The sequence below is a fragment of the Rhipicephalus microplus genome, chromosome X, assembly GCF_043290135.1.
Source record: "Rhipicephalus microplus isolate Deutch F79 chromosome X, USDA_Rmic, whole genome shotgun sequence".
Lineage (NCBI taxonomy): Eukaryota > Metazoa > Arthropoda > Arachnida > Ixodida > Ixodidae > Rhipicephalus > Rhipicephalus microplus.
In genome coordinates this window covers 143,194,891-143,209,836 of record NC_134710.1, presented here as the reverse complement: position 1 = coordinate 143,209,836, position 14,946 = coordinate 143,194,891, and the positions used below count along the sequence as shown (strand labels likewise).

At 44.3% G+C, this 14,946-nt stretch overlaps 1 protein-coding gene across 3 annotated transcripts in view; it reads right to left on the bottom strand.

Annotated features, from left to right (window-relative positions):
* The window catches only part of LOC119176736 (tyrosine-protein phosphatase non-receptor type 1), a 108,820-nt gene that overhangs the window by 27,770 nt on the left and 66,104 nt on the right, over positions 1–14,946 (bottom strand). The window contains exon 9 of one of the 3 annotated variants that reach the window (XM_075877920.1): positions 4,252–4,582. The exons of the other annotated variants lie outside the window; for them this stretch is intronic. Coding sequence (XP_075734035.1) covers positions 4,411–4,582 — 172 coding nt within the window. The 3' untranslated portion in view covers positions 4,252–4,410. Of the gene's footprint in view, positions 1–4,251; positions 4,583–14,946 lie in introns of those variants that run through there. 3 annotated transcript variants of the gene reach the window in all.

Below are 14,946 nucleotides of genomic sequence, written 5' to 3'. Positions count from 1 at the left end.
GTAGACAATTATTAACTAGAGTAGACAGTGTTCCCAAACAACAACACAAAATTATGCCTACTAAAGCACACGAACATATGGCTCACTGCAAGCATGACCAAAATGAAGTAGTGTAACATAATCCAACTTACTACACCAAAACAGTGCCAGCCCTCACACACAATCTAATAATTTATCAGTAGATATAAATTCTCCAGGGGAGGCAGAGACATAGCATGACAGTTTTCAGGAGCTTTTTTTAAAAATGTGGTGCCATCAAACTTCTAGGCTAAAACAAGCCTCTTGTGGATTTCCTCTGTAAGCTAGGACACTCCTCCCTAACAATCAGACGCATCAAACATTTAGAAAATATCTTAATTCACCTCCAAAGAGTACCTAATTCTCATTCTCCCAACCGAAGTCCATTCCAAGTGTGCCCAGAACTGCCATCGCTCTGTACAAAGGGCGACGAAAGTTGCAGTGACGTCATACCAGATATGTAGTGAGCGTAGGCGTGCGCAAGTTTTCGCTTCATGGCAAAGAAAGGTTCATCGCAGTGCACCCCCTCCCTATTATATGAGTGCATGGGTGTGACTTCGAGCCCCCTTCTTAAATCACAGTACCCCCACCCTATTATGTCAATGTGTGGGACTGTGATTGCATCCCCCCTCGTGACTATGGGAGGGGCTGCCCCCTTACCCCCCCTCACGTATGCTTATTTTGGTGTTTTGTACCTAAAATCTGACAAATACCTATAATGCCTATTTTCAAAATCGGCCCTTACATAAATATTTATTTGGCCTCAAGTTTCGTCACCAAACACAGTTTGAGACCTTTATTCATGTTACTGCACAAAATCAACTTAGAACTTTATGAGGCTCAACGAACTTTGAAACAACCGCTGGCCGCAATAAAATGACACATGCTGGCAAGCATTCACCACTGCACTGACATGACCCTAGCAGTTCACAAATGTGTTAATACAGAGCTGTCACAGGAATGGAGAGTGAAGAGCAAGAAAGACAGAAATGTGTAATCTGCATGTGGCATTTGTCTTGTTCCTACAGTCGAACCCCGCTACAACGAAACTGAAGGGGTGCAGAAAAAATTTCTTTGGAAGCGAAAATTTCGTTGTAGTGAAATCGAAAAAATATAGCCGATCTGAACTAGCAAAGCAAAGGAACGTTTGTTCTCAAAATTGAAAAGGTGTCCGCTGCTTTTTATTCTATCCCAGCAGCGTCACGACGCGATTCTCACCCATGCATAGCGAGGCCCTGGTGAAAAGCACGCTGAAACAATTACTACAACCGCTTTAGTGAATGAACCAAACAGTTCAATTAACACGTTAACACCAGCAGCTGTCCGCCGTCAAAACGCCGAGATGGCAACAGGGTATCGTGGAGCGGTGACTTTTACATTATTTTATGCCATTCTTATCCTCCATCACTCGCGGCTAGCTGATTTTGTTGATAATGCGGACGAACAGCCACTCTGATTAGTTACCACACTGGCCAAGCACGAACAAAATGACAAGCACAGGAATCTGAAAAGGCATCGTTCCGCAGATGCACCCAGCAGCTGCGCGAAGAAAATCATGAGCTAAGCAACTGAGCTTTAGCTTTGGATCGTCTGCGGCTATACAGTAAACCCAATCTTTAACATTTTGATGCATTTTCAGAGCCCGAAAATACGTCGACGAAGTCTAAAACATGCATTGCCACCACAAAAGCTGTTCTGCAAGATGGGCGCCGCCATTGCTCGATAGCGATGACAATGAGACTGCCCTGCTTTTGCCAGTGACAAAATTAGGGCAGTCTAATTGCCATCGCTATCGAGCAATGGTGGCGCCTATGCTTGCTGAACAGCGGTAGTTTTTTGTCGTGACAATGCATGTTTTAGACTTCGTCGATGTATTTTCAGGTTCTGAAAATGCATCAAAATGTTAAAGATTAGGTTTACTGTATAGCAATGAATATGCGAGTCTGGAATCGCATCGTGAAATTTCGTTGAAGCGGGAGGGTCAGAAGAAAAAGTGTTCGTTGTGGCTGCAATACTTATGCATTGACTCCTATAGACTGCTGACGAAAAATTCACGGGGAACAGTGAATTTTTTTGTTGAAGTGGCGTTCATTGTAGCGGGGTTCGACTGTAGTTTACTTTTTTATTAAGGTGTTCATCGTCAGGGGAGAAATTTGCTCTATGCGATTCGCACACACATGCTCAAAAACAAGCGGACTTCAGAAAATAGTGTCTGGAGTGCAAAACTGCCATCATTGTTGGTTCCCACCAGTTTCAAAAGCCATTTCGAGAGCACTGTGAGGAAAAAGTTGCAGGACATGAGGTCTAGCTAGGCTGCTATTCTGTAAAATAAAGGACTACACACCCAAGATGCACACTGAATGGAAGGCCAGTGGAAAAAGCATGGGCTCACACCCGCGAGGAGAATAGATCGACCACCACTAGAAATGATCTGCGCGTCCCTACGCTCAGCGTGGGATCTTGCATCTTGCAGCATTGCAAAGCGGAATTTCCAGAAAAAGAGGCAGTCAAATGCTTTCAACATAACCAAGAAAGATGCACTTTGGGAGGCTGGTGACAGTGGATGGAACGCTGATGAAGAATCAAATTTCTTATCCATCGATTACAATTAGCCCCAACCACACATGGCTGGTGTAAGTACGCATTCTGTTAATGGGCCAGTAAACAAAAAAACACTGGCTTTTTGTTTACACCTCCCAAATAAATGCACTAATTATTACAGTAGACTATGGCAATCATGTTTTGCAAATACTGCATTACGATGCCTTCATTCCGAAAAATGATGCTTACACTTATTTCCTACGACTAATACTCCTGTCACATAACAAATATAATGTAATTTACAGTGAATGTCATTCGTTTGTAATGTAATTTGCTAGACGTCACATGAGTAGACTAATGCCATTTCATGAAAATGACATTTTCTGTCGAACGAGTTCCTGAAACACATTCACATTCGATGTCGAATCAAATTAGTAGTCTCAATGTCAGGGACTTTTGGGGAGATCACTGTTAACTGATGTAAGCAGCAGAACTTTTATTACCGTATTTACTCGCATAATCCTCGAACTTTTTTTGGCAGAAAACCGATGCAAAGTTAGGGGGTGCGAGAATTACGCAGGGAAAACTTTCCAACGAAAACGTACAGTGCAAAAAAGAAAACGAAGTGGCCGCAAATCGGGATTCTCACACCAGCAACTAACAGCAAGCTTTGAGAAGTACTAATTAAAACTTACCTCAACATTAAGAGCACTGGTTCAACACAAGGCAAGATTTCATTGAGATACTAAAAGTGCAAGCAAATAGTCGAGAATTGGAATACCATACGCAAAGCTTGTCGGTGTTGCGGCCGTAGCGGTAGCATTCATCGCGCAACAGGAGCCCTCAAAAGATAAGCGTACCACGTCAATATTGGGCTGATGGCTATTTAATAGAATCGTCCACAGTTTCCCTCTGAAGAAATAAAGTTTACGATCAATCCCAGTGTCAAGCACACAGCAGGCCCAACGCGTCTTGGTGGCTTTCAGCTGCCGTCACCAGTAGCGAACACAAAACTTGTAGACTCCGAAAAGCCTACCGGCGGCCCTGTTGTCATTGTTTAGTGCGTTATCTATCACTTTCAACTTGAAAGCAGCCGTGTAGCTTCAGTATCGCCCTACAACGTGACAAAATTACCAAAACAACATACAAAACACGCCGCAACGCGCACTTGCCACTTTGGCTTGGCTTGCATTGAAACTCCGTGCAGTAATAGTATGCTTGATGCTTAAGAGATGGTGCCATATGACGCGCGCTATTATCATCAGGGGCTGGAACGAGCAGACGACATTATTGCAGCAGTTTTTGAGGGTGCGATAATTACTCGAGGAAAAAAATAAGTACTTTTGTTGGGTGATGTGGGGGTGCGAGAATTATGCGTGTGCGAGGATTAAGCGAGTAAATACGGTATTTGTGATGGCGCCATATGACGCGCGCTATTATCATCAGGGGCTGGAACGAGCAGACGACATTATTGCGGCAGTTTTTGAGAGTGCGATAATTACTCGAGGAAAAAAAGAAGTACTTTTGTTGGGCGATGTGGGGGTGCGAGAATTATGCGAGTGCGAGGATTAAGCGAGTAAATAGTGTATTTGTAAATATTTTCTTCTTTACTACATCAGCTTATTACAGGTTTCATAACACAATAGCATGCACGAAAACTTCAAAAACAAAGCTACTCTCAACTACAGCAGCTGGATGCCAACCATGTTTAATTTTTGCTCAGTTGTCGTTGCCTGTATCGCAGATGTTGATTATTTGATTGCACATGTTGTGGTGACCAAAGTGGTGACAACACGAAATCACTTCCGCTGTCTCATTTCTGCAGTTGGGAAGTCAGTCATGTGCCCCGTTTCAGCTGACTGTACTCATGCCCAGTCGCACATATCGTCGGCCATGTTGGCTTTCAAGTGTGTCGTGCAGCTGTTGCACCTCTGGCGGTGTCTGGAGTGCATCAGGGGCGTAGGCAGAAATTTTCTTTGGAAAAGGGCGCGCTGCCAATTCCTTGAAATGGTTGTTTTTCACTCTGTAGTCATGGTGAAAAAATATATGTGAGAGGGGGGGGGGGGGCACAACTTGGTGTTGCTACTGGTGTGCATCTATTTCTTTAGCAAAGTATTCAAGAACACTGTAACGTCAACCTTTTCTTTTTCTGTGGATAATGAAAACTCACAGGTATCCTCTATGGCACTTCTTTCTGCAGGCAGGCAAAATACCTTTTTCACTCCTGTTCATACATTAAGAAATAAACATAAGCACCACAAATCACACCTAAAAATTTGTCACTGCCGCGTCACATGTAGTTCCGGTCTTTCATAACAAAGAGGCTGCATTTTCTGTGCACTGAGCACGACGATCAGTTGCGATTCTGCCCTCAACCTTTTCACTATTCAGGTGTTTCTGGCTCTCAGTGTCAACTTGGTTTCGAGAATATCAAGGAAACTTGAAACGCACAGAAATAGCATGTTGTAACGTCAAGACGAGAGATGACAATAGAAAGGAGATATAGCCTTGTTTGCTGCTCATGCAGTTGAACCTCTTCAGAAGAGGCACTGACAGAATAAAGAAATGGGTATAAGAGACATAAATGTACCAACATTGAAATAAGTGCTGATAAGAAAATGCATGCTTGCTACCCTGCTGATAAGGGGCAAAGAAACAGCTCATATAAAAGCTCTCCAATGCATGCTTCTTATAAAAGAATTCAACTGAAGCAGCAAGCAAGGCCATGGAAACTAAGCAAGGGCAGCAATCGAGTGATAATAATATCTAGGATGTTTTGTCCAAAAACCACATAATTATAAGAGGCACCGTAGTGAAGGGCTCCAGGATTTTTGACATTCTGATGTTCTTAAACGTGCACTGACATCACACCCAGCACAGGAGACTCTAGCTATTTCGCCTACCTCAAAATGCGACCGCCGCGACCAGGATATTTTTGAGTTGTATTCTTGTTCTGTAATACTTATTCTGTAATACTCAGCCCCTAGTTCGACCGCAAAGTAAAAAAAAACGCTAGTTTTGAGGCCGCGGCGGCATTCAAAACTCGAAAAGAAATGCCAAAATCAAACCAAACTTCGCGCTCGCTACATTCCCGGACCACACGGTCGACCCACGCCATCTTGGGTGTTGTTTTCAGTGTGAATTCTTTCTCTGTCGTTTGCAGTCTTGCAAAATGACTTTAGCAGCACGGTTGAGACACTATTGATGCTTTTTCACAAAGCAATGATGTGCGCTGATTGGCTAGAGCTGTGCATTCATATCTCGCGGGGAAAAGCGCCGCTGCACCGCTGCGGGGGCGGCCGCTTTCTCCGATGGCGCGCGCTCGCCTCGGCCAGCACCTTTTGCGCCGCTCTTTGCCTCTTGCGCTATCTTTTCGATCATTTTCTTTTTTTGGTTTCTTTTTGCACTAGTTCTGTTCTTCGCCTTAGTTGTTGCGTGTGACGCCAGTAACTAAGCCAAAGACAGTGCCGAGGTCCTGTATATGAAGGTGTGCTATGTGGTTTATACAAGCATCGCGATTCTGATATACTGCTGTGAGTGCCTACTGCGTAGACGCTTGCAGCAGCAAAACTGTGCTGTCAGCAGATGCCAGTCGAGAATCCGACACATAAAGTATGGCTGGAGCCGCAAATGGAGTGTTTCCGAGATCATAGGACTCAGTACGTGCTCCGAATCGGTGCTATCGAGCATGATGCCGAGTGTTTCCGAGATCGCCGGACCCGGCACTTCAATGCTTTAAGCCTGTTTCACATGCGAGTGACTGAGCGGCGGCGATCGCGGCAATGAGCGGCAGCAGGACACGCGGACCCTTCACATGCGCCGCTGCTACCGCTGCTTTCGCGCGATGCACGTCACTCTGGCGGGAAGTGTTGCCCGCGGACAGTGTTGACAGCTGTTTCAAGTGGTATCCAAAAGCCACACTTTACTCCAAGTATCCTTCCTTTAGCACCCTTTTGCTGCGAGATTCATCATCAATGCAGCTCGACTTTGACGCATCAGTACACTGATGAATCAACCAAGTTTAACGTGAATCTTATAACTAATAAACATCGTTTAGTCACTTTTTTTGTTCTGTTTTTTTTACGTATGGTTCTTGTGCGCTCATATAACTGGCCATGAAGAAACATAAGAAAGACTTTACTTGTACAATTTTATTAAACAGGTGTTCCGACTAGGTGAATGATTGATATGTAGGGTTTATCGTCCCAAAACCACCATACGATTATGAGAGACGCCGTAGTGGAGGGCTCCAAAAATTTCGACCACCCAAATCTTAGCACACAGGCCTACATTTTCATCTTCATCGAAAATGGAGCTGGGATTCTATCCCACGACCCGCGAGTCAGCAGCCAAGTACCTTAGCCACTAGACCACTGCGGCGGGGCTCCAGCTAGGTGAAGGTACAAGAACTGTGAACGTGTTCTGCCCAGACTTCCCGTGTTTCTCCATTTCATTGCTCTTGCTTTCAGCGATTGAACTTTAGGACGCGAAATGCAGTTTCTGTCAGCCCAGTATATACACCTCGTAAAATTGATACCTAAATTTTTTTACCTGTTCACTCAAGTCACACTAAAAGTTTATATTTTATATAAAAAGCCTCACTGGTAAGCTTCAGCCGTGTTTGTGGTCACACTGTGGCATGTGCGAGCACACTCTTCATCGAGATTTTCCGAACGATCTACATCTCTTTTGGCACTTCGATTTGTATGCTTCCACTCTAAAGAGTGAGCCTCTTAGGTTTTTCAATGATTCAGTAAACCACCTCAGGCAGAGTTTCATCAACGGCAGGTAGCATGCATGATATACGTGATACGCACATTGTCACGGTTTTTTGGCTGCTGCATATACACTTGTACGTGGCCCAGATCGGAGAATATGCAGCAGTTTTTGCTCTAGTGGGACTTTGCCTCCATAAACGCTGAGGTGGTGAGCAGGAGGCCAAAGTATCTTATCATTTCTTACAACACACCTTTGGCGTTGGCACACAAGTGCCCTTCAATTGGTAGCCTCCGGTTGTGTATTTCAGTTGCATGCCTCTAGGCATGTGTTGCTGCACTGGTGATTGATTTATTGATTAAAACTTTATTGGCGAGCCTGCCAGGATGGTGTCTGAAATAGCTGTTTTTCGCTATCTGCGCTGTGTATGTTGTGCTCATGACCAAACATCTATCTTTGCTCAGCAAGCCACACATCCAGCACTTAGTGTCACGAAGAGCAACTGGCCAGTGTGGCAGCATGTGTCGACAGCCTGCAAACTTGAGCGCTATGCAGCGCCGCAGAGCACGTGGACAAGTGAGCTTGGGTTTTAGTGAGAGATGGAAGTGGTGTTGAAGCGAAGAACGAAAATAAAGGCCGCTGGTCAATGCCTTATTTTCTGAAACCGTGAGAGCATGTTTCGCGCACCCTCCTTGGTGAGTCACATCACGAATTCTTTTTCAGTGACCTACCTGCATGTGTGGAATGTTACTTCTTAAGTCGACTGCTGTAGTGCCCGTCCTTGCTCTCTCGTTCATGTAAACTCTGTCAGCTATGCACTGCGTCACCAAGTGTCATCTTTTATTAAACCGGCAACATCAGAGAAGTATGGCGTGCCATGCGGCTCCTCCACGTGGGAGTTAACATTCGATAAAAATGCAAAAAAATAAGGACATAAAATAAAATATAAAAGGCACGTGTGCACTTTGTCACTCTGGTGGAAACTTCGTCGAGAGCAACGAAAGAAGAGCGGCACTTCGACTTCGCCAGTGATCACGGCCAGTTCAAGCGACAAAGTCATTTACTTAATATGCAACCTCTTTAAGGAGGTCGGCAATTTCTTCCCAAAGAATGCTCTTTTTATGCTTTTTACGAAAATCCTTCAATTTGACGTCCCCCCCAAAAAAAGACATTTCCCTAGTTCTGCGATGGGCAATTCGCTGAAGGCAGCGCGACACATTTCTAAGCCGTGGAGTGGACGTATGTCGTCTGCTATCCAGTCGGAGCGAGTTGTTCTGTGCAGTGAGTTCCTTGCAGCGATCGTGTCCACTCCTCGACTTTGTTCCTGGCATCACATGCCATACACATCACTGAACTCTCTGCTGCGAGCGATTTTTTCCAACTCTGGCGATATTCACCACAGCATCCAGTCGGCGCTCAAAGAACCTGTTTTGGGCTCGTGCGACGGCTGCTGTTTCGGTCATGGAGCAAAATCACTCGCATGTAAAACACTAAAAGATGTAGACAAGGCAAAAGAAGAAAAGAGTGCGTCAAGACACTTCTAGCTATTTTGCTGAAGCTTTGCTGAAGCTTTCTGAAGGAAATGCAAGTGTCAAACTTTCTAGGCCCGTTTTCTCAGAATAGATTTTTTCCTAGTTGTGGTGCTGAGAAAAGCCAAAACTGACAGACCACTCGTCAGATGTATTTGCCTTTTTTTTTTTTCAACACAACAGTGTTTTACGCCGGGGCCACCAGGACTCCGTTGATGTACTTTTTGGCATGGAAGCGACGTGGAAAATATATGCTAAGAAATTGCAAAGAAAAAATCAGAAGGAAAATATCTGTCGCGCAGAATCGAAACAGCTACTTCTCGATTCTGAGCCCGCGGCGCTTAACCACTACACCACAAAGCGTACACGGCAAGCCATTTATATACACTGTTTGGCAGTCCTCAGAGCTTCGAGACTTTAGTGCCTTTTCGCTATCAGTGGCAAGATGGCGCGACGGTCTCGCATCCGACGTGTTTTCAAGGCCGCTGCCTCCACAAAGCGCCGCCTCTCCTGTGCACGCGCTTATCAGACTTAATTCAGGAGACAACGAAAGTCACTTCGCAAGCTGCCATGGCCGTGTTAACGAAAGCAGCGCACTGCTGACACATGACGCAGAAAGAATTGTGACATTTGTTAGTCCGCACTCGTCCTGTGTATGCTAATTTCGTGCGTGCTTTCTGCTTGAGAAGTGAGCTGAAAGTTTTGAGCTGCTTGCCATTCTTAAAGTGATTTTGCAACTTGATTGATTGATTGATTGATTGATTGATTGATTGATTGATTGATTGATTGATATGTGGGGTTTAACGTCCCAAAACCACCATATTATTATGAGAGACGCCGTAGTGGCGGGCTCCGGAAATTTCGAACACCTGGGGTTCTTTAAGTGCACCCAAATCTGAGCACACGGGCGTACAACATTTCTGCCTCCATTGGAATGTGATTTTGCAATTTGTTTCTGTTGCTGAAACAATGCACAATAAATGCTCAACTACCTCTGTAAAGACACATTTCGCTTTCGTGTTATGCTGATTCCTATATAAGAAGATCAGCCAAGTTTTTTTTTTTTTTTAATCCTGTTTTTGAATGACTTTTCCAGGGTACAACAAGCTCCTTATTTTTTGGAAAATTGGTGTCATTATTAATAATAAACAATTCAGTTTTGATTAATCTGATAATTACTAGCTACACCAAATTTAACGTCGCGTGAATATTTTTGGAGAGAAAATTTCGAAAAATGGCTTTGTAGTATCCTGGGATGTCTATCAAATAATGACCACAAAGAATTTCAGCTTTCTACTATGTCCTGGCATTTCTCATGACTTTTCCTCAGGCATTCATGCAAACAACCCAGTTCGACGTAGCTAAGCCTCAATAACTCTGGAACAAAAAACACGGCTTCATCAAACTTCGCAGTTCATCTAGTTTTAGTGTAGTGAAGATGTCTTGAATGTTTCATACGGATATCTTAAAAATAATAAAGTTCGGTCTCCAGGGTAGCCTCGCCCTACAAACCATACTTAAAAAATGCTGTTTTCAAATAGTATCGACAGTCCTGCAAAAGCTAGTGTGGTAAAATTTGTCCAGGCACTCGCCATAATTTTAGTTAAGCAATATATGACGAGTCAAAAGAAACCGAAACAGGGAGCTGCTCCATCATCCATGGTGGATATCGGATGACGTCACGGGACTCCGTTGACGATGACTTCACGAGATTCGCTATATCCCACCACGGCTGGCTCACTTGCCTGACGCGTGAAAAGCGAGTTGGCGCTGTCATCCGACGCGAAATCAAGCTGTGCGAGCTCGTCTGAACTTACCAGTGACAAGTTCAGCAATAATTGCAGCTACTGCCTGAGCGTGGAAGCATCGCTTTTTGATTTCGACCCGCCAGCGCATCTGACATGCCCTGAATCGATTTCTTCATTTCTCAACATTGTAAGACCAAACATCAACGACGACTAACACGCTGTATGCAGCTGACGAAACTGAACTGTGCTCGTGTTGTTGTCGCCTTGTAGAAGAAAGCGCACGCTGCATCCCTCCTCTGGAAAAGGAGGGGTTTTTGAAAAAAAGAGTAGGCCCTTAGGTCGCATACACTGGGTGGGCCGCATTTATGTGTGATGAGATTACAGAATGAGCTAGCAACTTTAAAATCTGTTTTCTAAAGAACTAAATGACTTACGGTTGAATAATTTGGCACACATAACCACGTTACGGATGGCATTCAAAGTTTTATTCAAATTGGTGAATATAGAAAAAACGCAGGAGTTCACCTTTAACCATTGCTTCACCACAGCTGACCAGCGATCAAGTTATGTTTCAGGTGAAACAACGGCGAGCGCCTCTGAACTTGATCTGCCAATGCAGACACACCGACAAAACACACAAAAAAAAAATCAATTTCAAACCCACAGCAGATGACAGAACACCCCTTGTGCACATAATCGCATGTGCACCTCATGTCACTCAACTCGTGAGATAGCGCATGCGAAGCGACCGTGTCCACCAGGAAAGAACGGTGGGCCTGGTTGCTCCATTCTCTTTTATACAGTGGACAGGGTGTCTGCGAATTTGATATACTAAACTCCCCGACTTTTCTAGGTTTTTCATGATGATTAAAAGCTAATTCCATGACCACCACGTTCGCTTGTAAAACTCTGTGCACTGGAAACAAACCCTCAAGGGGTAAGAAAAAAATCAGGTGCTCCATATTAAATCAGTAAGCATATTTACCAGATGCACTCGGAATGTTCTGAGCGCGTGCGGTAAATGTGAAAAGACATGTATATCTGGCCAAAATGAAATCCCTGAGCCAGGCAGTGATCATGTCAGCTGTTTGATGTTCGAAAGAACCAGGAAGCAAATACACAAGTTATATGTAACTGCAGCCGAAAGTTTGAAGGAGCCTGCAGTTGTCCGTTATCGCAGTCAAAGCTGCTAGGAAACGTAGAAGTGGTGCTATCACGCAGCATCCGTGTTAAATGAGGGGGACACGGGAGCCTGGCGGGTTCTGTCACTGAAGTATAATCTAGTTTACTATAATGCCTGTAGCCCACACAACTTAAGATGCGGATTAGATTGAATTACATTGACCTGAGCTGCTGTATTTACTGACTCAACTACTTAGAATGTGGATAAAATTGGATCCGATTCCACCAGGACTGCTGTAATTACTATTTATTTGCATCCCCGCCTAATATGCGCACCTCTAAAATATACTTTTCAGCAAAAAAAAAAAAAAAAACTACTACTACTACTCACATATTCTGTGTACCTTGTCTTGACGAGTAACAGCAACATTGCAAGAACAGAGCCATACTGCAAATTTGTCTTCTTTTTCTTTTTTCAGCCATACTGCAAATTTGTTTTTTCTTTCTTTTTTTCAAACGAGTACATGCACGTTTCTATTTATGTCTCTGGTCTGTGACGCTTGAAGCGCAACGAAAGTCCTCGGACAGCTGCAATGAAAGCTTGAGACAGCGTTTAAAGTGACGACTTTTGAATATGTGATGGCAAGAAGGAATCTGTCAACGTGCAACAGCTTCCTTGATTCCAAAGATGAATCACGAATGCTGGAATGTTACCTTGATTTACGTACCCTTATGTGAATTTGAAGCTAAAAAATAATTACAGATTTATTTACACAGCTTCACGAAACTGAAATGAAAAAGTTAGCTGAAGTTACCCAAGTGTGACCCTTGAAACAAGAGCTACCAGCAAAAAGTGTGTAGCTGAGGACATTTGCTGTTGCATCCCCAATAATAATAATAATAATAATAATAATAATATTAGTAATAATAATAATAATAATAATAATAATAATAATAATAATAAGACGACCGCGGGATGAAAAAGCGCACGGTACGGCCTGCTGCGTGGAGCGGCTTTCAATGGGAGAGCGAGTGTCAGCCGTAGGGTCAGTTGCAGCCGCTGCGGCGCGACGGGGCGGGGACGGGGAAACGAGTTGCGCCGGCTCCCTCGAGGCCGCAGCCGCAGCAAATTAGCTGGTGTTTGTCACATCAGTGACCCACTCAGTTGTTCTAATCAGTGTTTTTTTTTTAAATCTCATTTATCACAGCGATGGCATATCGCATATTTAGTAGACTACGAGGCACTATTTACTTAAAAAGCCAAGTGATTTTTCCTGTGCGTGCCGAGCACCTGACGTGTTTCTTTTTTTTTTTTTTTAGAACCAGATTCTTGCTCTGAGGCTGACAAAAAAATCCACAATTCATGTAGCTGAGTGATATGGCACTGAATGCATGACAAAGTCATTGTTCTATTTATGAAGATGTCTTAAACTAACATATTTTGATTATTGTGACGTTTATTCAGCACTTTCACGTTTTCTCAGTCGGAATGCTAGACAATTAATTTTTGGACACCTTATAATAGACGTTTATAGTTTTTATATTCTGAAAGCGTAAAACATAATTTCAGCATTTTTCATCTGGTAGACAGTAGTGTGTGTGTGTGTGTGTGTGTGTGTGTGTGTGTGTGTGTGTGTGTGTGTGTGTGTGTGTGTGTGTGTGTGTGTGTGTGTGTGTGTGTGTGTGTGTGTGTGTGTGTGTGTGTGTGTGTGTGTGTGTGTGTGTGTGTGTGTGTGTGTGTGTGTGTGTGTGTGTGTGTGTGTGTGTGTGTGTGTGTGTGTGTGTGTGTGTGTGTGTGTGTGTGTGTGTGTGTGTGTGTGTGTGTGTGTGTGTGTGTGTGTGTGTGTGTGTGTGTGTGTGTGTGTGTGTGTGTGTGTGCGTGCGTGCGTGCGTGCGTGCGTGCGTGCGTGCGTGCGTGCGTGCGTGCGTGCGTGCGTGTGTGTGTGTGTGTGCACGCGCGTGTACACACACACAACCGGTGGGTCAAGTGACAGCCACGTTTTTGTTCCGTTTACACATCGCAAATACCTACCCTACTACTGTAGGGCAGTCGAGTGCATGTGACGTGCCTTCGTTTGAGTGAGCACAGGTGCCTATTTGTCAACGATACAAATAAACAGTAATGAATGACAGAACCGCATGACGGAAACTGCCAGAAGACAAGTGCGTTGGAGTGCTATCGGGATTCGCCAGTGCCCGTGGAGAGGCTAACATGAAAAGACCGAACGGATGGTTTTATTGTCGATAGACACAGAAGCCAACAGTTGGGCACACAAGCTGGAGCAATTGTCAAGTCGCTTGATTATGCAAGTGTAAAGAAGTAAAAAAAATTAAAATGCCAAGATCAGCCCCAAATTAAGAATAAATAAAATATTTTCACACATCTTGATCCGTTTATGTGTTCACTGTTGAATTAGTTGCATTATCATAAGAACGTGGGGACGAAAAGAGACAAAAACACTCAAAAGCGCAGGAACACAAGCAGTCGTGTTCACATTTTGCAGCATTTCATCGCTCTTTTCATCTTACAGTTTTCATATTATTCACTACATAACTGCTCGCTCAATTGCCAGGATTTAAATTACAGTCACTGAAACTTCAAAGTGGCTCTAATGTTATAGGGTCACACACATGCTAAGTATAATTCGTGGCTGTTGCATCTGATACTGTATTGTATGAATACTAAGACGTGTTTGGAAAAAGTGAGAAGTCTATCTTAGGAATAGTGGCAACTGCAGTTGCTGAGGTTATTGTAAATGAAGTGTGAAGAAGTTTATTAGTAGTTAACGACAACGGCAAGACAGCGTGATGAATCGTCCAGCAGGGACCGGCACAGCAGCGAGCGAAGCACGAGACGAGAGAGCCGGGCGTTGGCGATGCTGCTCGCTGCAGACACATCTTCTTCACAATCGCCCCCGCTGAAAAAGGAGCCATCCTGGCGACTTAAGAAGCTTCTAGCAGAGGCTCATGGTACGGTTTCAGCCGGGAAACATGGACGATGTCACGTGCACGCTGGCGCATGTCGTCCGATCGGGAAACTGGTTCAATTAGGAAATTAACCGGAGAGGTTTTCTCCAAAACGGTGTAAGGCCCCTCGTACCGGAGGACAAGTTTCGAGGAGAGTCCCAGAGTTTGGTATGGGATGGCAAGCCACACAAGAGACCCTGGGACATAGCTGGGATCCGGAAGAGAGGTGCTACGGTTTTCTTTCTGGCGTTGTTGCTCTTCCGAGGTGAACGCACGGGCGAGCTGGCGGCACTCTTCGGCTTGTC